Raw genomic sequence first — 24,710 nt, forward strand, 5'->3', positions numbered from 1 at the left:
CTGTTTTTGCTCAACTCTCAAGACCAAATTGGGTTGAACTAGACTTAGGCGTATTCTTAGCCTTTTCTTCATCAACAGTTCTGCAGGTGAGCAACCTGTTGTGTGTTGTGTGGTTCTGTACTTCAGGAAGAAACTAGCCAAACGATGTTTCATGCTGAGCTTTGAACTACCCTGCAAAACCTTTCTCTTGATAGCATCTTTGACAACTCTAACAGGCCTTTCTGCCGCCCCATTGGAGGCTGGATGGTATGGGGGAACAAGTGTGTGTTTTACACCATTCCTCTGCATGAACTCTTTGAACTGTTCTGAACTAAACTAAGGCCCGTTATCAGAAACCAGTTCTTCCGGTAAACCATGGCATGCAAAAAATGATCTCAACTCATCCATGGCATGCTCAGTAGTAGTGCTTCACCCCATATGCTTAACCTCAATCCATTTGGAATGACTATTTACTAGTACCAGAAAGTGATCATTACCCTTTTCACAAAAATCAATATGAACTCTCTGAAAAGGTCTACTTGACCATGACCAGGGTTGCAGTGGTGTTTTTGGTGGTTTACTCTGGCAATTTTGGCAGACACTACATTTGCTCACCAGTGACTCGATGTCACTATCAATACCAGGCCAATACACAAAACTACTGGCAATTGACTTCATGCTTACTATGCCAGGATGTTCGGCATGAAGTTCATTCACAATTTTGTTTCTCAAAGACTCTAGTACAACCACTCTGTAGCCACACTTAATGCATCCCTGCTCACATGATAATTATTGGTTTTGATTGTGGAAAGGCTTCAGCTCTGAGTTCAATCCACTATCGATTTCAGTCCATCCGTTCAAAGTCTGTTCATAGACCCTCTTCAGCACAGTATCTTTCTCTGTTTCTGCTTCAATTTCTGTTGCAGTCACTGGAAAGTCGTCATCTACAACTTGCAGTGTGTAGATATGGAAGGTATAGCTGACTTGGGACCAAGTATCACTAGTAGTGGCTTGTGATCAGTCACCAGGGTGAATGGTCTGCGGAGAAGAAACTGATGGAATTTCTTGATTCTGAACACGATGGTGAATGCTCTGTTTTCTATCTGTGCATAATTGCACTCACTCGGTGACCGGGTGCTGGATGCAAAAGCAATAGGCTTTTCCTGTCCGTCATTCATTATGTGGGAGATCACTGCACCTACACCATAACTTGAAGCATCACAAGCAAGTTTCATCTCGCGTGTCGTATTGTAGTGAACAAGGAGCTTGTCACTTGTCAAGTTTTCCTTGCAGATGTCATATGCACGTTGCTGTTCCTTTCCCCACATCTATTTCACATTTTTTTGTAGCAGATGATGTAGTGGCACAGTTGCTAAATCTGGAAGGAATCGTGCATAGAACTGCACCATCCCAAGGAATGATCGTAGCTCTGACACATTGTTGGATTTTGGAGCATTCACTATTGCTTCAACTTTCGCCTTCACAGGGCGAAGTCCATTGGCATCTACTTTGAGTCCAAGGTAGACCACCTCTGACTGCGCAAATGCACATTTACTTTGTCGCAGTTTGACATTGTGGCAGTTCAGTCGTGTGAGAACTTGCTCGAGGATTTCCAGATGTTCTACCATGCCTTCTGTGAATATCAGTAGGTCATCGTGGTTGCACACACAGTGCGGAATGCCTTGTAACATTTTGTCCATGACAGACTGGAAAATTTTCGGGGAGGATTTCACACCATAGGGCAGCTTTGTATAAGAATGCAAGCCCTTATGTGTGTTGATAGTCAAGTACTGCTGACTTTCCTTGTCGACATTGAGTTGGGAGTAATCGTGAGACAAATCCAGTTTAGTGAAGACTCTTGCTCCGCTAATTTCTGCATACAGATTTTGGGAGGTTGATAACGGATATTATTCATCATCAATGGCTTGGTTGATTGTGACTTTGTAATCACCACATAGTCGAACAGTTTTGTCAGCCTTTACAGTTACGCTGGTCTGTCTTCACGAGTACTCCATTACGCTCTAACCTGTCGAGTTCTACCTCCACTTGTTGCTTTAGTGCATATAGTACAGGTCTTGGTCGACAATATACAGGTCTCACATCTTGCTTGAGTCAAATGTGTGCAAAGTACCCTGTTATTTACGTGTAACTGAGAGCAAAAATGTTTGCATGTTTGCTTATGACTTTTTCAAGAAGTGATTTGGACAAATCGACGCTGAAAATGTTAAGATAAGAGATAAGATAAGATACATTTATTGTCATTTGGACCCCTTGAGGTCCAAACGAAATGCCGTTTCTGCAGCCATACATACAAACACATAGACCCAAGACACAACATAATTTACATAAACATCCATCACATCGTTGTGATGGAAGGCCAAATAAGCTTATTTCTCCACTCTCCACCAAAACCCCGCCCCCCCCCCCCCCCCCCAGCTTGACCTTAGTCAAAGTCAATGGAGTCGGTGGGCGATGGCGTTTGTCCCGCGGCCATTAATGCCGAACCGGGTGGTGCGAGGTCAATACACGGGTCTTGATTGGAACTGTTCATTAATCAATAGTTTAGTTTGCGGCCATTCCCTTGCGCTTGGCAGTGATGTGGCTTATCGATATGGGAGCTCTGGTATACAACCCCGTTCAACTCGGGCGGGGAAGTCGCCAGTGCGAGAGCCCTGAAAAGCTCTCCCTGGGACCCGTTGCTCCCGGTGCCCCGTCCACAGACCTGTCGTTGGAGCCTCCTGACTTTCCGGTCGGGCCGCAGCAGCAGCAGGCGCAGCGCTCCTCCACCGCTCCAGTTATCCGTACTCGGCCCCCCGCGAACTGACAAAGTTGTAGCACCAGAGTCCCCCGCTTTTCCTGTTGTAATGCCGCTCCTCGTTGCGGCCCCAACGACAACGGAACCCCGACGAGAAAAGGGGGTCTCCAGTGCAGGGTTTGTCCCAGTGACTATAAATTTCACTCAGCCAGTCCTTTGGTGGACGAAAGGGTTGAGTTTATTTCTGTTGTGGTAGCAATGATTGCATGTTACTGAATGGCCATTATGCTGAACTTTACAGTTGAGGTTGGACGGAATTCCAAAACATCGCCCGACCACAAACTCAGCTTGACCTTACTCTCAAACAATGGAGTCCGGGAAAGGTTCCAAAGTACAGGTCTTTGCTCATGACCGAACAATGTACTCTGCTGCCGTGTCAATACACATATCGATTAACTGTTCATTAATCTTATAGTTTTCTGCAATTTCCTTGGCTTGGCTGGTTGTAGGCTTAGTCTCCTGTTGGTTCTTCATAAATGGTATTGAACCCAAGTTCATTTCTTTTATGGGTTCAGATTCACGAGTGTGTGTACCTTCTGGTGTTGTTGCTTGTTCCCGCAGATTGTTGGTTTCCTGCTTTAAGCTTGGCCCAACATGCTGAGGCGATATGGCCTTTCTTCTGGCAGTTATAGTACTTGGCCATTTTGAACTGACAAAATCGGGATGAGTGATTACCGTTGCAATGACAACAACCGGCTGAACTCGGCTCCCCGCCATACTTTGGTTTTGGTTTAGTGCCTCTTGGTTTGTCCATAGTGACTGTAAACGGCCACTGCAGTCTGTGGTGGACGAAACAGGCGAGCATCGAGCAAAAACCCCGCTTTACTGTCTATTCTGGTGTAACAATTCACCTAAAACAGCGCTGTACAAAGGCTAATCAGCTTGAGGAACTCAACAAAAAAAAACTTATACAATCCCAAGGACAGCATCTTGCCACGTAGACACAACATAGAGATAGCCTGACAAACTCTCAACGATTTGTCCAGCTGCTGTTTTAAACTACAGTCCCCTGCATAGAAGGATCTGTGGCCTATCGTGTCCAGCTCGCAAACAACTGCGACACAACTCCGTATTTACTGTTTAAAATGTTAAACAATACTGCATGTTGCAAAACAGTCCTGCACTGTATTTAAAGGATGAGTTCACAAACTCTATCCCATCCTCGTCGCCAATTTTGTTATATTCCGGACGGCAGAATGAATAACAACTTACGCGCTGGTTGCCTGGATCACGAGAGATTTATTCCCCAACATTCCCTGCTTATATTGAACACCAACTCATTAATATATACATGAATGTTTATGAATGCATTACATAAATGAACAGTACTAACAGTGCGGCATGGTGGCGCAGCGGCAGAATTGCTGCCTCACAATCCAGACCACTGGTTCTGTGTGTATAGAGTTTGTACATTCTCCCTGTTATGTGTGGACTTTCTCCGGGTGCTCATCTTAAGATGTGCAGGTTTGTTGGTTAATTGGTTTTGCAATGTTGTAAATTGTCCCTTGTGTGTAGAACAGTGTTAGTGTACAGGGATCACTAGTCAGCATGGACAGTGGGCCAACGGGCCTGTTTCCGAGCTGTATCTCTAAACTCAACTAAACCAAGTACTCGAGGAAGACATTGTAAACTGTTGATGTACATCCCTCATTCTTGAGCTTAGCATGACATCCAGCCGACAGACTTGCAAAGTGGATGAAAGTGGCTGATTTGACCAATTTGGATAGCATCCAGCTTAAACATTTCCACAAGCTTCTTCCATACCAATGATAGGTGCATGCATGCTGTAGCACCAGTGGACCTTGATTTTTGAGACTCTCTTTTCCTCTTTCACTTCTCAATTTGACCTTGCTCGTGTTTAATTTTGTTTAGGTTAGAAATACAGTGTTGCCCACCCGATCCGAATCATTACCTACCCATTTTCTCCAGAGATACTGCCTGACCCGCTGAGTTACTCCAGCACTTTATGACCCTCTTTGCACATAATAGACCTCTGCCTCACCCTCTGTGCAGCATGTTATATCAACCTCCCTCCCACTCACCAGGTCAAATATTGTTTCCTCCCCCCTCCCCTTCCCTGACTTTTCTCTGAATGAACACACTACATAAAGCAACATTTGGCATGAAGATCACTTGCTTTTTTCTACCCTCTCCCATTTGTTTAGTTTAGTTTAGTTTAGAGATACAGCATGGAAACAGTCCTTTCGGCTGACCAGCGACCACCCCATACACGAGCACCATCCTACACACTAGCATCAATTTGCGTTTTTTGTAAATTGAAGCTAACTTAACCTACAGACTTATAAATCTTTGGAGTGTGGGAGAAAACTGGTGCTAACGGGGAAAATACACGTGGTCACAGGGAGAACATACAAACTCAGTATAGACAGCATCCGTAGTCAGGATCGAACTCGGTTCTCTGGCGCTGTAAGGCATCAACTCTACTGCTGTGCCATTGTGCCGGCCCATGATAATTATCCTCAGGTGAAGTGGATTTTGCAACGGCAGCCTTTTGTATCCTTGGTCGGAAAATACCCTTAAGCAAAGGAGCAGGATACTAGACATGACACAATGATCTGGGGAGTTTGCATAGGAAATGAAAGTGAAATCACGGAGAACTATATTCATAACTGGATCAATATTTATTGAATAGCTCTATCGACTTTAACATTGCTTATTCTACTAAAATGCCAAACAAAACAGCCTCAAGGGCACTTAGGGGTAAGCATTGAACACTTGCATTGCCAAGAACAACTATGTGCAATGAGATACATGCAGAATGAGGTTTTAATGCACCAGTTAAGCCCAGCTGTGGCAATTTTCATCTTTTGCTTGCCAATCTTGGAGAGCTTCTCCTGGGAATCTGTTTTTTTGTTCAACCTAGTTACGGCAGCTTACTCATCGTTCTCCTGTGCTGCGAGTGTAACAAGCTTAGTTACGATCAATGGTATATTGTAAAAGTTATTGTTTAAAAATTGTAAAAAGCGTGCATGCGCAGACTGCTGTCAGTCTCTGCCATGCAGATTGGTCTCCTCTCCTGTCAGTTAGACGGCAGCACCCCTTCCTGGCACCATCGCCGCACTGATTGGCTGCATCTGCTGTCAATCGGCTGGAGGTCGCCCTGGTGAAGGAGTGGCGCTGCCGCCCGAGGAGCTGCATCCGCGCAGGACCTGGTGGGGAGGGTGGTGCCGCGGGCCGAGCCCTGGGAACTGGGCCTGGGCTGAAGCTGACTGGGCTGGAGCTGCAGGCCGAGCCCTGGGGACTGGGCCTGGGCCTGGAACCAAGGACAAGCCTGGGTCCGGGGTCAGGACCGAGCCCGGAGATGAAGTCTGGGCCTGGAGTGGAGCCCAGGCAGTGGCCGAGCTGAGGGCTGGAGTTATGCCCAAGCCCGGGGCTAGGGTCAACGTGTACCACTGCCTCTGGGACCGCCCGGCCACCGCCATGCTGCAGCACAGCCTCCTCTTCCTGCTCTGCGGGCAACTCTGGCTCGGCCGCCCGCCACCCTCACCCCGCTCCCGGCACAGCGAGTCCGGCTCCATCGAGGCCCAGGTCCGCGAGTGGTTGGCCACTTTCAGCCAGGGCCGGGCCGAGTGCGAGAACTGGGCCGAGTTCCAGGCCCTGGCTCTAGACTACGAGTGAGGGGAGGAGAATGAGGTGAATGGGGAGGAGGGAGATGGAGGAGGGGGGGCAGCGCTGAGCGAGGGACACTGCGGTTCCTGGGACGGGCAGCACTCCAGCGCTCCAGCCCGTGGGTGTGGACACCGGGAGCGGCTCTAATGCAAAGCAGTGTTACACGGAGAGGGGGAGCACCGCAGCCCGGCCCACAGGGGGGGGGGGGGGGGGGGGGGAGGGGTATTGGGGGTGGTGGAGTGCAGTGGGGTCGGGAGGGGGTAGGAGCGGTCTGGGGTGATGGGCAAGGTGGGATAGAGGAGGGGAGAGGGGGACAGGGAGGGGTAGATTTGATGGGGGGGGATATTGTGTTCTGAGTGGTGGAATATTGTGTTGGGGGGGGGCGGGTTGCGTTGGGGGTCCAGGCCTCCCATGTGACAGGGACCCAACGGGTCCCACTTAGTCTAGTACATGATTACAATCAAGCAATTTATGGGGTATAGTTAAAGGGGATAATGTTTAGTGCAAGTTAAGTCCAGTCCAGTAAAGTCCAATTAAGATTTTGTAAGTTTCTAATTGGATCTTATAGAAACTTACAAAATTCTTAAGGGGTTGGACAGGCTAGATGCAGGAAAATTGTTCCCGATGTTGGGGAAGTCCAGGACAAGGGGTCACAGTTTAAGGATAAGGGGGAAATTCTTTAGGACCGAGATGAGAAAAACATTTTTCACACAGAGAGTGGTGAATCTCAAGAACTCTCTGCCACAGAAGGTAGTTGAGGCCAGTTAATTTGCTATATTTAAGAGGGAGTTAGATGTGGCCCTTGTGGCTAAAGTGATCAGGGGGTATGGAGAGAAGGCAGGTGCAGGATACTGAGTTGGATGATCAGCCATGATCATATTGAATGACGGTGCAGGTTTGAAGGGCCGAATGGCCTACTCCTGCACCTATTTTCTATGTTTCTAAAGATCTTCAATGGGGTAGTCAATCAGATTCTCCATAACTACATAAAGTATAAAGGTTCTGAAATAAACAAGCAAAGTCAGGAAATTAAATATGGTCAATTAAAAGTTCCCACACGCAGAAATAAAAGCACAAAGAGTTGAAAGCAGATTGAATAAAATAGCAGAACGTGTAAGGAAAAATAAGAAAATGGAGATAGGTGGTAGGCCAGCACTGCTCTCTAGTTGGTGAGAGGATAGTTCAGTTGCCTGATAACAGCTAGGAAGAAACTGTTGCTGAATCTGGAGTGTGCGTTTACACACTTCTGCTCCTCTTGCCTGCTGGTAAAGGGGAGAAGAGGGAGTGACCAGGGTGAAACTCGTCCTTGATTATGCCTTGCCGAGGCAGCATGATGTGTAAATTGAGTTAATGGAAAGGATTTCCAAAGATGGCGCCACACGTGGCAGCCCCGCCAGCAGCTCGTGTGTTTCTTCCCAATTTTAGTTTTTTTAGTGTGTCCTCTAATGTACGTATTAGTGTCTCTCGGTGGGTCTTATGCCGGAGGCGCTGGCGGGGGAACGTGGGAAACCGTTTCCAGTCACCTACCTCGGCGATTTTCTCCGTCGCATTTACGCCCCCATTCGCGGCCTATCAACTGGATTGGTTCGGCCTTTCCAACTGGAGACCGGCCCAGAGCCTAGATCTTCATTCAGCAGCAGGCGCAGCATGGACTTCAACATCGCGGAGCTCCGACCGCGGCGACCTGCTCTAACATCGTGGAGCTCGGTCTGTGGAGCTTCCACCTGCGGGCGCTGCACGGACTTTACCATCGTGGAGCTGCCTGCAACCTTGGCCGAGGATCGACTGGAGAGGTGCCCCGACCACTGGGCCTGTGGAGCCGTCTCCAGAAGGAGGCGGCCGATTCGGGAATTCCGAGCCGCGGGGTGCTCCGATCCGTCCTGCCGCTGGAGTTTCCATCATCCCAGCGAGAGGGCCTGTACATCGGGCCGTCCATTTGCTGCGACTGCGGAGGGTTTAGGGCTCCGACCACAGGTCCACAGAACGAGGAAGACTGACTGAACTTTTGTGCCTTTCATCACAGCGGGAAGTGCTGGTCCCACTGTGGTGGATGTTTTATGTTTTACATTTCTGTTGTATCTTTCTTGCTGGGAGAGGTCTGTTCATCCGCCCAGCTTACCCTTGAGCAACACTGCACAATGCAGATGGCACCACTCAGCCTCAGTTGGAGTGAAAGACACTTAATGTTAATGTAATGGAAAGGAGGTTGATTTGCGTCATGGTCTGGGCTGCGTCCACATTCCATGCAATTCAAATATCCTTTTAGCTTTTCACTTGGAAAAAATACTTCCTTTATCATTGGAATTGTCTTTGCAAAGAACGCATGAGATGCAAATTTAATTAAGCTTGAAATCATTAGCCTTTTCCCTGGGGATTAATGCATGCAGAATGTTCACTTGGATTTTAATTCAAAGCATAAATTTCACTGTTACAGGTCCACCACCAAGTTTCTGGCACCCTTGGATTCAGAGCCTTTCTGGACTGTCCGTTTTGCCAGAGCAATAGTGGTCCCGGTCTCCAAGAGGAGTCCAACGGTACCAGAACCGTCCGCCAAGGCTGCAGAGGCACCGAGATATCGGCCCGCAAATTCGCCCGCGGAAGTCGGCTGAGAGCGAATCTGCTATCTGCGACCCAGATTCCAGCCCGGTTCCAGAGCCCCGGCCACAGGGGGCAAAGTCGACCCGCCGATCGGCTGCAGAAGCCCAAATGAGGTTGAGTTCGGCCGCCTCACACAGCCTAGGCCCCACATTTTTGGGGGGGCATTTGGGGGAGACTTCAAGTGTACTTTCTGGACTAAAGGAGCTGCTGGACCACCAGTTGCCAGAACATCAGTAGTGGACCTGTATTGGTTTGAAAGGGCATGGGTCTATCAGTGTATTCCCACTGGGTCTCTCAGTGTATTCCCACTGGGTCTCTTACTGAAGAGCAGTGAGTGTTTGAGGAGTAGGTTGTGTACCTGTGTTCATAGCCAGCTTCTCTACACTGTTGGGGGCAGTGAAGGATGACTGATGTCAAATGCTATACTGAGGAGTCACATGAAAATCATGATTCCTCAATGGAGTCTGAGAAACTTCAAAGATAGACACAAAACGCTAGAGTAACTCAGCACGTAGGAAACATCTCCGGAGAAAAGGAGTAGGTGACGTTTTGGGTCGGGACACTTATTCAGAGAACCATTAAAGTGGACACCACAAGCTTATTCTGAGGGAGACTTGAAAGACAAATCAGGCTGTACCGTTTTGCACAATATTAGACATTAATACACACAAGGACCTAAAAGCACAAGCACTCTTGAAACATGTTAACACTGCCTTCTTTTCTTGGAGTAGTTCCCATGGGGAGAGTAGAGGCCTAGGAACAAGAAAGAAAATGGTGCAAAGAATGCAAAAAGAAAAGAGAACAAATCAAGGAAGTACCTTCACATGTTGGGAATGGATGGTTCCAGTTCCTATTGACTCCGTGATGGCATGTAAGAACACGTAGTCCAATCAGCAGGTATCCAGGGTAGCATTCAAATGATATAGATTGTCCAACACTATAACCAGAATTGATGATGAAGCCGTTTTGAAAAGGAGTTGGATCAGGACAGCTTTGAAGTTCGTAAGCTACAAGAAAGCATAGTCAGATAATTAATATTGCATGCCAAGGAGATAATTTGTCATAGTCATTGGTATATTGTCACTTGTGCCGAGGTACAGTGAAAAGCTTTTGTTGCGTGCAAACCAAACAGTGCAAAGACTACACCTGATTACGATCGAGCCATCCACAGTGTACAGATACATGCAAAGGAAATACCATGAATAACATTTAATGCAAGATAAAGCCAGTAAAGTCCGATCAAAGATGGTCCGAGGGTCTCCACTGAGGTACATAGTAGTTCAGGACTGCTCACCAATTGTTGGTAGGATGGTTCAGTTGCCCGATAACAGCTGGGAAAAACCTGTCCCTGAATCTGGACGTGTGCATTTTCACACCTATACTTTTTGCCCGATAAGAGAGGGGAGAAGAGAGAGTGGTTGCTGGTGGCCTTGCCGAGGCAGTGTGAGGTGTGAATGGAGTCAATGGGAGGGAGGTTGGTTTGTGTGATGGTTGTGCGATTACCCTGTAGGGTGATATAGAGCCATTGGGTGCAAAAATTCATGTCAAGGAACTCGCTCAGAAGGCCCGGTTCACCCTCCCAGTGTGGAAGGATTCGGACGGAGGGCTGGTCAGCAGACTGACGGCGGAAGGGAGTGCATGGCCTCGACAGGGGAGCGGGCCACTGGAGATCCTGCAGCTGTCTGGGGCTCGGCTGGACCTGCGTTGCTCCAAAAGACTGAGCACGTGGACCAGACGTGGCCTGCGCCTGCAACACCGCCAGGACATCGGGGCTTCATGGTCAGGTCAAAACCCTCCACATACAACAACTGGGGTTAAAAATGGTGCCTAACTGGTGATTCTGTACAGTGTCTCAGTGTACTACTCCTATACACTTGCACTGGATCTGAGATGCTCATCGAACATGTATCTAAGTGCTTATGTAAATCCTGGCCAAAATAGAGCTAAAATAAAGCAGAGGATTCATGCATTTACAAGGCCTGTTAGCCCCTTTCTGTGTAAGAAGTCACAGGCTGCTAGTTGGTGCCGGGAAGTCAAGGTCTCAGATCAGTACATCAGATAAGGAAGGTCAAAGTATCTTTGCAATTGTTAATATGTATGAGAATCTTGCAGAGAAACTCTAAAGTATTGTAAATGCATGAATTTGATTGGATTACTGCAAAGGGATTGTAAATAATGTAAATAATGTTGCAAGGCAGTTACCCTGCTGTTTGTTGATTGGCCAAAGTGTGAAGCCCTGGCTGAATGGTTTGTATTCCAGGGTAAATGTTGCATTATTCAGTTAAACTGACTTACTTCCAGAAGCATCTATAAGAAACATTGTTTGGGACTATTTGTAATTGAGTTGGGATACTGCCAATAATATTCTGATGAACTTAATATGTATGATTGGTTTGTAAGGGGAACCACCCCTATGCAATTCTGCCCCTCAAGGTTCGTTGACCTGTAAAGGGTAGCCCCCATTGAGATCGGTGTCGATCTTCTAGAAGGGCGCTTGGGACTTTGTGGCATTTTGGACAGTGTCTGCTTGCACGAGGCTGAAGGGCTTGGTCAGGCAGAGACAAGGATCGAACCCGCAGTGGTTTAGGTATGGTAGAGGGGAATTTGTTGTCCATTCAAAAAAATAAATATTAGTTGGTCCAGTACTTGACTCAGTGTTTCAGTGTTTTACTGAACTAGACTAAGGGGGAGGGGGGGAGCTTTAGGAGCATATTTACACTTATGTATAGCGATACTTGTACTGAACAGAATACAAAAATGAATTTCACTGTACCTCGGTATATGTGACAAATAAAGTCTCATTGTACCATCGTTCAATTACTAATAGACTATTGTCAAGAGTGTTTTATTGTCATATAACCCAAACTGAACAATGCCATTCTTACTTGCAGCAGCACAACAGAATATGTATATGTATGTATATGTATATGTATGTATAAAATATGTATGTATATATATATATTATATGTGTGTGTGTATTGGAATGAATTGCATATGATGGTTCAAATCAAAGGTAGACATAAAATGCTGGAGTAACTCAGTGGGACAGGCAACATATCTGGAGAGAAGGAATGGGTGACATTTCGGGTCGAGAGCCTTCTTCAAACTGATGTCAGGGGAGTGGGCGGGACAGAGATAGAATGTAGTCAGAGGCTGTAAGACTGGTCGGAGAACTGGGAAAGGGGAGCGGATGGAAAGAGGAAAAGCAAGGGCTATTTGAAGTTTGAGAGATCAATGTTCATACCGCTGGGATGTAAAATACCCAAGCGAAATATGAGGTGCTGTTCCTCCAATTTGCGCTGAGCCTCACTCTATCAATGGAGGAGGCCCAGGACAGAAAGGTCAGTGTGGGAATGGGAGGGGGAGTTAAAGTGCTGAGCAACCGGGAGATCAGGTAGGTTAAGACTGACTGAGCCGAGGTGTTCAGTGAAACAATCGCCAAGCCTGCGATTGGTCTCACTGATGTACAGATGTTTATGCCTGGTACAGCGGATACAGTAGATGAGGTTGGAAGAGGTGCAAGTGAACCTCTGCCAATGGCAGGAGTGAAGATGTTGCTGGCACAGACACTTGCTCTCTGTCCGCCAAGCCCTGTTCGATCTCCCAATTGCTAACCATTCCTCTTCCCATTCTCAGACTGAACTTTCTGTCCTTGGTCTGCTCCTTTGCCTTAAATCAATGCCCGCTTTTTGTAGATTCCCTTACCCTGGGCAAAATCACCCCCCCCCCCCCTCCCCAACCGTTATCTTTCCCCTGCCTTACTCCACCACCTTCACCCAGGGGTGCACACCTTTCTCCCCCCATCTCATGTCACCCTCGTCATTATGCTCTTTTCCCCTCTCGGCATGCTCATCTTCCATCCCCCATATTTCTTTGTTATTCCCCCACTTCCCAGTCCACTTCCCTCCCTTGGGTTTTTCATTTCATTCAAATCCTCCTGTTCTTTCCTCATAAGAGTCAGACAGCCTGGAAACAGGCCCTTGTGGAAATATCCTCTCCACATCCACAGCTGCTTGTATGTAGTTTGTACTACGTTCTCCCTGTGACCACATGGGATTTCTCCAGGTGCTCCAGTTTCCCCCCACACTCCAAAGACATACAGGTTTGTAGATCAATTGGTTTCTGAAAATTGTCCCTAGTCTGTAGAAGTGTATGTGTGTAGCATAGTGCTCGTGTTCGGGGATCGCTGGTCAGTGCGGAGTTGGTGGGCTTGTTTCCGTTCTGTATTTCTGAACTAAACTAAACTAAAAATCTAATCTATCCAGGCCTTTCACTATTCAGGGTCCCCCGGCCCTCATCCTAAAATTCTGTACAATTGATGGGGGTGCCAAGAAAACTAGAGAGAAGGGAACTTTAAAACAAGATGTTTATGCTGACTTATTTTCTCCAACAAAGCAAGGTGCAGTTACAGGACATTCAATTCTCCCTTTGATTACTTGCTATAACAGAACCCTTGCTGTTTCCCCAACTCGACCTTCAATTCCCAAATCTCTGACATGAATCTGATGAACCGTGAAATCCTTATGAGCCTGTCCCACTTTGGCAATTTTTCAGGCGACTGTGAAGTTGCCGGCAGTCGCCTGAAAAACCGGCAACTGGAACGGCGACTGTCAGAGTGGAACAAATGCACATTGCTTCCTTCACCAGCCCGTTATGCAGGCAGGGAATAGGGCAAGCGGGGGGAGCACTGTCTGAGTGAAATTCACACAATTCGCACAGTGCAAAGCCAAGATGATACAGACCCACACGGCGATGAACAAGAAGGTTGGCGCTGTAATTAAGAAACTAAAAAGCACAGTGTACTGTAAGTCCTTTAAAAGAGGGGGGAGGGAGAGGGTGGAGAAAGGGGGGAGAAGGAATGGAGACAACTTTTAAGAAGCCAGAGATACACGGCTGTGAAGCTCGTCAGACATTAACATTACCGCTCGGTTATCCTTGGTTCTGAAAATTACTGCTTACGTTTTCTTTCCCAATGAAATTCACCGGCCAGCTCCGGCTACAACCTACGAGAACCTAAGAAAACCTTCGACCTCCTGGCGACCCACTAGGACCTCCTGGCAACCCACTAGGACCCCCTGGCAACCCACTAGGACCCCCTGGCAACCCACTAGGACCTCCTGGCGACCCACCTAATCCCCATGGGGGCTTCATTCTAGTCACCGCTAATTTTTCAACATGTTGAAAAATTCACGGCGACCATAAAGAGGATGCAACTAGTTCCCAGAATGCGGTAACTCCTCACGACCATGAAGGCGACTCTCAGGCAACCACCCGTGGACCCTTCACCTTAAACCCACAGTATGTCCTCTGGTCCTCGATTAACCTACTCTGGGCAAGAGACTCTGTGCGTCTATTCCTCTCATGAGCATAGGGGGAGCTCAGACACAATAGTCTCGCCGTGAGACAGATATTCATGGTGCTCGACTTCACTCAAGTGGCCTGCTTGTAAATGCCAATTAGTTACATTGAGGCTTTTCATTCCCATCTCCAAATGAAAAGTCATTCTAACCTGTGAGAAAACCACTCTAGGCGATACCGTAGCTGCATTAAGTAACATCAAATTAAAATATATTCATGTCTGAGGACAGCTTGCAAGGTATTCTCTCTGGAAAATGTACTAATGTTTTTTTTATGTTTGGTACTTTGATTTTCAAGGACTGTTTCAAGTGGAAAGACTTGTCGGAATTAAGGTGTATGGTATTATTGCCAGGGAACAAGCAGAATTAGGCCATTCAGCCCATCAAGACTATTTCACCATTCAATCATGGTTGATACATCTTTCCCTCAACACCATTTTCCTGCCTTCTCCTCATAAACACCGACACATGTACTAATCAAGAATCTGTCAATCTCTGCCTTACAAATATCCATTGACGGCCTCCACAGCCCTCTCTGGCAATGAATTCCACAGGTGATGTTTTGGGACGGGACCCTTCTTCAGACTGATTGCAAAAGGGGCAAGAGATTGTTGGAAGAGAAGTGACAATGGGACAAAGTCTGGCAAGTGACAGGTGGATACAGGTGAGGGGGGAGAGTAACTAGGATGTTGGTAATAATTAGTAAACGATGTGGGCCAAGGAAAACAGAGTAAGAAAGACACAGAATTATCGAGCATGGAAAAATGCCCTTCAGCCCAACTTGCCCAAGCATACCAAGATACCCCATCTACATGAGTCCCACCTAACTGCCTATACCTCATGTTCCTCTCAACTTATCCTATACAGTTGTCTGTTAGACTGAAAGGATGAAAGAAGACCATTGTTCTTATTATCTTGAATCTACCTTCACTCGTGAACTGGAACAAATGTAAATAATGTTTGGAAGGTGCAGAATGAAGCAGCGTGTTTAACTCTGAAATTGTGGGCCCCATATCTGTGGAAGGATGTGCTGGCTCTGGAGAGGGTCCAAAGGAGGTTTATAAGAATGATCCCAGGAATGAGTGGGTTAACATATGACGAGCGATTGATGGCACTGGGCCTCAACTCACTGGAGTTTAGAAGGATGAGGGGAGACCTCATAGAAATTTACCGAATAGTGAAAGGCCTGGATAGAGTAGATATGGAGATGGTGATTCTGTTAGTGGGATAGTGTAGGACCAGAGGCCATAGCCTGAGAATTAAAGGACGTTCCTTTAGGAAGCAGAGGAAGGTTAATTCCTTTCGTCAGAGCGTGGTCAATCTGTGGAATTCATTGCCACAGAAGGCTGTGGAGGCCTTCAATGGATATTTTTAAGGCAAAGATACATAGATTATTGATTAGTAGGGGTGTCAGAGGTTATGTGGAGAAGTGCAGGAGTTAGGAGAGATAGATCAGCCTTGATTGAATGGTGGAGTAGACTTGATGGGCTGAATGGCCTAATTTTGCTCCTATCACAAATGAACATGAATTATTAGCTGCAAATTGAGTGCAAACGAGTACATAAATGGTGAGGTAAAATGCAATTAAATAAATGTTTGAGGAAGTAAACAATTGCAGTGATAAAAAGAATCCTCTAATCTTCTAAAAGTGTTACTCTGACCAAAAGGGATGAATGGCCTCTTTCCGTATTGTTCTGTACACCGGAGAAGAGCCATGATACAAATGTTATAATGTCATGATATATATACTATATAGGAAAGAACTGCAGATACAGGTTCACACCAAAGGTAGACACAAAATGCTGGAGTAACCTTTTCTCCAGAAACGCTGCCTGACCCGCTGAGTAATGGGCCTGTCCCACTTAGGCGATTTTTCAGGCGACTGTCAAGAGTGGAACAGACACACACACATCGCTTCCTTCACCAACCCGTTATGCAGGCGGGGGATGTGCCAAGCGGGGGGAGTGCTGTCTGAGTGAAATTCACACGGTGCAAAACCAAGGTGATACAGACACACACCACGATGAACAGGAAGGTTGGCGCTGTAATTAAGAGAGCTAGTGTACGGTAAAAAGGGGGGGAAAGGGTGGGTAGAAGGAGGAGAAGGGGAGAAAAGGGAGATGGGGAGAGAAGGAGTGGCGCCAACTTTAAGTAGACTGAGAGATACACAGCTGTGAAGCTCGGCAGACTTTAACATTATCGGTCAGTTATCCTTGGTTCTGAAAACTACTGTTTACCTTTTTTGTTACCGATGAGCCAATGAAATTCACCAGTCAGCACTGGCTTCAACCTACAAGAAACTACGAGAGCCTTCGACCTTCTGGCAACCCACTAGTACCTCGTGGCGACCTACCTACGGATGGGGAATTCTCGCTACTTTCCATGGCGGCTTCATTCTAGTCGCTGCTAATTTTTCAACATGTTGAAAAATTTGCGGTGACCATAATGAGGCCGCAACTAGTTCCCAGAATGTGGGAATTCCTCATGGCCTTGAAGGCGACTCCCCGGCAACCACCTGCGAACATGTGCCGATCATGTGGCGACCACATAGTCTCCTGCAGTCGCCTAAAAAGTCGCCTAGTGGGACAGGTCCATTACTCCAACATTTTGTGTCTAATATAATGATATAATTGAACGTCAGGACTGGTTTGAGGGTTAAATGGCTTGCACCTATTTTGACATTCATGGAAAATTCCTGTTGGTGCAAGGTTTTGGCATCACCTACTCCTTTCCTCTGATTGATGAGTTTGGTCACACATCTATCTACTAGATTTAGTGGGACAATTCAAAACATAATTGTCTGCCTTTACTATCTATTCTCGTTCCCTGCTTTCATCACAATGGTTTCCTGGTGGCATAAATCATCAACATCACTACCATTCTGTTACAGATAGTCTAAATTATCCGAAGTCTTTCAAGGTAGAAAGACCAATATTTTTTTGTAAGCTGTGTAGTGTATGAGACAAGATTAATGCAGTTAAAGTGTCAGCTACTCTTGCTTTAATAACATACTACTCGCAAATCATTCTTGATTGTTAAACTCGTATTCCTTCTTAAATTAAACTATTCGTAAGTTCATGTGATAGAAGCTGAATTAGGCCATTCGGCCCATCAAGTCTACTCTGTCATTCAATCATGGCTGATCTATCTTTTAGCCCCATTCTCCTGCCTTCTCCCCATAACCCCTGCCACCCTTACTAATCAAGAATCTTTCTATCGCTGCCTTAAAAAAACCCATTGACGGCCTCCAAAGACGTCTGTAGCAATGTATTTAACATATTCACCACCCTTTGGCTGGACAAATTCCTCCTCATCTCCTTCATAAAGGAACGCCCTATAATTCTGAGGCTATGACCTCTTGTCTGAGATTCTTCCACTAGTGGCAATATCCTCTCTACATCCATTCCATCCAAGCCTTTCACTGTTCAGTAAGTTTCAATGTGGTGGCCCTTCATCCTTCTAAACTCCAGCGAGTACAGGCCAGTGCCATCAAACGCTCATCATATGTTAACCCACTCATTCCTGGGATAACCTTGTAAACCTCCTCTGGACCTTCTTCATCGCCAGCACATCCTTCTTCACATTAGGGGCCCACAATTGCTCACAATACTCCAAATGTGGTCTGGCCAGCGACTTATAAAGCCTCAGCATTACATCACCTGTTTTTGTATTCTTGTCCTCTTGAAATAAATGCTAGCATTGCATTTGCCTTCCTTACTACCGATTCAACTTGCAGATTAACTTTTTGGGAATCCAGCACCAGCACTCCCAAATCCCTTTTCACCTCCGATTTCTGGATTCTCTACTCATTTAGAAAATAGTTTACGCCTTTATTCCTACTACGGAAATGCATGGCTCCACTCTTCGCTATGCTGTATTCCATCTGCCACTCTACCGGCCTGTCCAAGTCCTTCTGCAGGGATCTTGCCTTCTCTACACAACCTGCCCCTCTAGCTATCTTCGTATCATCTGCAAAATATTTCCAAATAAGTCTCCTACAGGAAAGTAAAGACTGAACATGCTGCTCCTCCCCTCTCACACCACCAATGGCAAATAGTAAAAGATTGCGCAGCAATTAACAGGTTGATTAACAGTGTGTTAGTGCACAAAGACTCCAGCAGGTAATTTTATTGCCTTTATTGACTCTCAAGGCTGATTTGATGAAGGCGAGCCTCTCAAAGTCTGTGTGTGTATACTGTACATGTGAGTGTGTATATACACCGTTTTATTTTAGTATACACAAAGATGTACAGGCAGGCTGGAGTAACTCAGCGGGGCAGGGAGCATCTCTGCTGAGAAGACTTGGGTGACGTTTCGGGTCGAGACTGATGAAGGGTCTCGACAAGAAACGTCACCCATCCCTTCTCTCCAGACATGCTGCCTGTCCTGCTGGTTTTTTGTTGTTAGAAACATAGAAACAAAGAAAATAGGTGCAGGAGGAGGCCATTCGGCCCTTCGAGCCAGCACCGCCATTCATTGTGATCATGGCTGATCGTCCCCTATCAATAACAGCATACATTCATCTGCTGTGCTGCTGCACATAAGAATGTCCTTGTTCATGTTTTGGGACATATGACAATAAAACACTCTGGACTGTTGAAATGCATTTTGAAAAATTAATACTTCCCAGCCCTGGTCATTGTTTTGTGAACAAGATTTGAACGGTTGTGGATCGTACCTTGGTAGATGAGCTTGAAGCCTTGTTTGTTCTCTGAATGGTCACTGTAGAAGTGGATGACGGTGTCGTGCGTGGTGCTGAGCAGGGCCGGTGGGAGATCTGCTCCGCTGAACTGGCCGATCAGGGAACTGGTGTAACCCGCTCCGTTCCGAATCTCCACAAAGTCATGGTTGGCTTCGGTTGAAAAATTCAGAAACTGAATCTCTGCACCTGTGTTGATGGAAACGGCTCATTTAGTGCAACATCGGGCCACAATTAAAGGAGGAAGGAATCAAACAATGATCAGTATTGCAGGGCCACTTGGCCATCAGTTCATGCTGTGTACTTTTGAGAGTTATCAGCACCCTGACGTGGTGTAGGTCACCCATCAGCACCCTGGGGTGATGTCCAGCCACTCATCAGCACCCTGGGGTGGTTGTGATCACAGTACCAGCACCCTAAGGGAGTTGGAGTCATCCCAGCCAGATTCACAGGGGACATCCAACATCATTACACAAAATTACACCGAAAAGAAAATACAACAGGGGGGCAAATTCACAGCGCCAGAAACCCGGGTTTGATCCTGACTACGAATTACATCTCTGACAATTAGCAGAAAGTGCTTGAAAACATTCCTTGACGTTGTTGTCAAATTCATGCCCATAGAATAAAGGGGACGCCATTTAAGACCGAGGTGAGAAAAAACTTTCTCACCCAGAGAGTTGTGAATTTGTGGAATTCCATGCCACAGAGGGCACTGGAGGCCAAATCACTGGATGGATCTAAGAGAGAGTTAGAGCTCTAGGGGCTAGTGGAATCAAGGGATATAGGGAAAAGGCAGGCACGGGTTATTGATTGGGGACGATCAGCCATGATCACAATGAATGCTGGCTCGAAGGGCCGAATGGCCTCCTCCTGCACCTATTTTCTATGTTTCTATGTAAGTAGGAGGAGAATTAGGCCGTTCGGCCCTAAATGTCTATGCCATTCAATCATGGCCGATCTACCTCTCCCTCCTAACCCATTCTCCTGACTTCTCCCCATAATCCCTGACATCTGTACTAATCCAGAATCTATCTATCTCTACCTTAAAAATACACATGACGGCCTCCACAGCCTTCTGTGGCAAAGAATTCCACAGATTCACCACCCTCTGAGAAAATAAATTCCTCCCCATCACCTTCCTAAAGGTATTCTGAGGCTGTGCCCTCTGGTCCAGGACTCTCCCACTAGTGGAAACATCCTCTCCACATTAACTCTATCCAGGCCTTTCACTGTTCGGTATGTTTCAATGAGGGTCCCCCTCATCCTTCTAAACTCCAGCTGAGAAATCTGAAGCATGATGACCTTAAACTTAAACAGTGAAGACACTTATGGGTCAAGGAATCATAATGTGATATGAATAGCGATTTCCTTTTATTTTATTACTGGTAACTGCCATCATAGTTCAATCTGAACCTCAGATGCATTGAATGTACTGTGAAAAAGTACAGGAGTCGCTGCCTCAAAAAGGCAGCCAGCATCATCAGAGACCCACTCATCTGGAAGAAGGTACAGGAGACAGAAAACTGTAACGTCCAGGTTCAGGAGCAGCTTCTTCCCTACAGCCATCAGGCTGTTAAACACTCCAACCTCCAAATAAGCTCTGAACTACGTAGACTTGGGGACATTGGTTTTGTTCTTTTGCACGATTATTGATTGATTGTTTTTGTATGTGTATGTGTATACGTACACGCACACACTGAACTTTTTTTTTCTTATTTATTATATTCTTTACAGTGTACTATGATCACCTATTCTGTTGTGCTGCTGCAAGTAACAATGTCATTGTTCTCTCTGCGACATATGACAATAAAACACTCTTGACTTGACTCTTCCCCTGACTCTTGCATTGTGTTGGCGTATGGGGTGATGGCGGGGACTCGGTGGACTGAAGGGCCTGTTTCTACACTGTATCTCTAAAAGAATAAAGAACAGACACTGAATGGACCCAACATTAGCTCAAGGTTAGAATGGTTCATCACATTGCCTTCAAATATCTGACACCATGGCAGAAATCTCCCTGTGACATTTTCCACAGCCCATTAACCAGAGGACATTGCCTGACATGGAACACGATACAGGTGTCTGATCTATTTAGCGTTCTACTCACTTGACTCAAAAGATTCAGTCTGAAGTTAATGTGGGTTAACAGACACTACTAAGCATTCTTATCCATACAGTTCAGAAACCAAGAACTAATTTACCAGAGAACAAGAAATGGAATAAAAACTGTTGTTTGTGAAACATGATCAGGCGGAAATTTATCCTTTACTTACATCTAACCTTCTTCACAGGTTCTCAGCAGAACCTGGTTTTGGGGCTGCACAGTCCACACGGACTGAAAACCCACACGGTCACAGGGAGAACATGTACAAAACTCCGTACAGACAGCACCCGTAGTCAGCATCGATCCTGGGTCTCTGGCGCTGCAAGGCTAGCAACTCCACTGCTGTGCCACTGTGACACCCTAACATCTACTATCACTTGTTTCTACAATGTATGGAATAGCTTTGCGATTCTGGATATTTTATCCCTTGGCAGGACCCTTTAGGGAGGGTTAAACTCAGAGCCCTTAATCATTCCATGTGATTAACTACCGTTTGCATCAAATGATAGGGGATTTGCAATGTGCACAGGTCCAGCAGGAATAGACTGCTGCTTTCTGAGCTGAGCTTTGTGGTATTCAGCATAAAAGAGAGGGAAACCTGCCTCATCAATATTTGTCCAGGTTTTAATGTGAAAACACCCACTGGCTGAGATAAATGACGCATGCTCTGGCGCTGTGCTCTTTCCCCTCAGCGGGCAGGGTATAATTTCTCCATGGGAGGCGCTGAATTTGAAAATCAATTGATATCAGTTTGAATTTCAGCAGACAATCCTGGTAATCTTCAGAGCAGAGAACAAACACACTTTGCCTCCCTGGTGCACCAGCAATGAATGAATAATGCTCAGAGGTGATTGCAAACAGATTGAGTGGGGAAACCAAGATATTGTTATTTCATATGGGCTGCGTTTCTATGTTATATTAAACTAGACGTTAAGCTTTCCAATTCCAGATGTGGCAGTGTATTCTGATCACGGTTTACAGTTGTGCACTAAAACCAAACCAAAGAAACATGTCGCCAAACAGAATTTGACACCAAGGATCATGGAGATATTTTGATTTTTGGGCATGTGGTAGTTAGTGCAGCAGTTCACACTAGAGAAATGGAGAGGTTAAGGGTAGGAATTCCAGAGCTCTGGGTTGAGGTAGCTGTAGGTACAACAGTGGAACAATCAAAATCAAGAGTGCTCCAAGGTCGTGTGGTTGAAATTATGTTGTGGCTGCATAGCAAAGTGGCATCAGCCATAGAAGAGTGGGCACCATGGTGCCAAAGCGGTAGAGTTGCTGCCTTACAGCACCCGCCTACAGGTGCTGTCTGTAAGGAATTTGCATGTTCTCCCTGTCACCCCGTGGGTTTTCTTCAGGTATTCCGGTTTCCTCCCACACTCCAAAGACGTGCAGGTTTGTAGGTTAATTGCCTTCTGTAAATTAACCCGATTGTCAATTTAGGATGTGAAGCTGGGATAACATAGAACTAGAAGATAGACACCATAAGCTGGAGTAACTCAGTGGGACAGGCAGCACCCCTGGTGGGAAGGAATGGGTGACGTTTCGGATCAAGCCCCTTCTTCAGACTGGTTAGGGATAAGGGAAAGGAGAGATATAGACGGTGATGTGGAGAGATAAAGAACTATGAATGAAAGATATGCAAAAAAGTAACGATGATAAAGGAACCAGGCCATTGTTCGCTGTTTGTAGGGTGAAAACGAGAAGCTGGTGAAACTAGGATGGGGGAGGGATAGACAGAGAGGGAATGCCGGGGTAACTGAAGTGAGAGAAATCAATATTCATTCATGGACTGTAAGCTGCCCAAGTGAAAAGTGAGATGCTGTTCCTCCAGTTTGCCTTTAGCCTCACTCTGACAATGGAGGAGACCTAGGACATAGAACTAGTGTGAATGTGTGATCATTGGTCGACGTGGATTCGATGGGCTGAAGGGCCTGTTTCCACGCTGTATCTCCAAACTAGACAAGGCGGAATTACATTTTTTTCAGACATGATACGTACTTCATGAGAAGTTGTACTTCAATGCGCTCACAAAGAGACCAAGTTTTATTTAAATTATAACCGTCCTGAAGATATATCCTGCCTGCATTTATTCAGCAGAACTTTTCACGGCAGTGCATATTCCTCATCAGGGATTAAGTATCCACCATGGTGCTTTTATTTAATCAACTATCTTGTGTTGTGAAGTCATGCTTGTGATTGCAGAGATTGTTGAATCAAATCCTTCACATATTCAACGTCAATTGCCTCTGACCCACCAACATTGAGGTCATGTAATGTATTTTTATCATTCAAGTGGAAAGGATATTGTAAAGGAACTTATCTTAAAAGCCCACTTTAATTTCTCCACTGAAATTATTAAACAAAACCATTCTACGCTGTTTTGGGATTATGAGCAAGAAAGTTGGCAGATATCCTGCTACTTCTTCCTTTTCTCAAGAGAGGTGATTTTGGCCCTTGGGGATTAATAAGTGTGCCTTGAAGGGCCTGTTTCCATGCTGTATCTCCACCTTTCACTAAATATCAACCCCACCTCACAACAATACAAACACTCGTCACCTTCCTTCAATAAAGTACTCCAGTCACTGATGCGATGATGGACAAATGAACACACATTTTGATAGCTAATCATAATGCCTCCAGGAAAAAAAATATATTGGTATTGGCGTTGGTTTATTTTTGTCAAGTGTTCCGAGATACAATGAAAAACTTTGGCACACTAGGCAGGCAAGTCATAGAGTTATATAGCGTGGAAACAGGCCCTTCGTCCCAACTTGCCCACACTGATCAACATGCCCCTTCTACACTAGTCCCACCTGTCTGCGTTTGGCACATATTCTTCTAAACCTATCCTATCCATGTACTTGTCCAAATGTTTCAAAATGTTGTGATAGTACCTGCCTCAACTACCTCCTCTGACAGCGAATTCAATACACCCACCACACTTTGTGGAGAAAGGTTACCCCTTGGGTTTCTATTAAATCTTATTCCCTTTACCTAAACCTATGTCCTCTGGTTCTTGATTCCCTTACTCTAGGCATAATATTCTGTGCAATTACCCAATCTATTCCCCTCATAATTTTGTACACATCTATAAGATCACCCCTCATCCTCCTGCAAGGAATAGAGTCCTAGCCAGCTCAATCTGTCCCTATAGTTCAGGCCCTCGAGTCCTGGCAACATCCTTGTAAATCTTCTCTGCACCTTTTCCAGCTTGACACATTCCTATGACATGGTGGCCAAAACTGAACACAATACTTTAAATGTGGTTTCACCAATGTCTCATATAACTGCAATATCGCCTCCCAACTTCTATACTCAACACTCTGACTGATGAAGGGCTGGATGTTAAGTATCCCGACAGGCTATGGGAGTATGCTACTAGCTAGAGAGATAGAGAGAAATGCTGGGACCAGCAGATCAAAGAAGCACAGTGAAAATAGTCACGTGATGGGAACAGAGTTGAAGGTAACTTCATGGCTAGGCATCTGGCCTTGAGAAGATCAGGTGTCTGGGAATTGT

At 45.9% G+C, this 24,710-nt stretch overlaps 1 protein-coding gene across 1 annotated transcript in view; it reads right to left on the reverse strand.

The window, feature by feature from the left end:
* LOC129697526 (CUB and sushi domain-containing protein 1-like) overlaps positions 1 to 24,710 on the reverse strand; it is a 512,171-nt gene that overhangs the window by 242,024 nt on the left and 245,437 nt on the right. Inside the window, exons 28-29 of the mRNA XM_055636177.1 lie at positions 19,058 to 19,267; positions 9,841 to 10,029 (exon numbers count right to left, since the gene is read on the reverse strand). Of these exons, the coding sequence (XP_055492152.1) occupies positions 9,841 to 10,029; positions 19,058 to 19,267 (399 nt within the window). The remainder of the gene's footprint in view (positions 1 to 9,840; positions 10,030 to 19,057; positions 19,268 to 24,710) is intronic.

The sequence above is a fragment of the Leucoraja erinacea genome, chromosome 5, assembly GCF_028641065.1.
Source record: "Leucoraja erinacea ecotype New England chromosome 5, Leri_hhj_1, whole genome shotgun sequence".
In the NCBI taxonomy this organism is placed as follows: Eukaryota; Metazoa; Chordata; class Chondrichthyes; order Rajiformes; family Rajidae; genus Leucoraja; species Leucoraja erinaceus.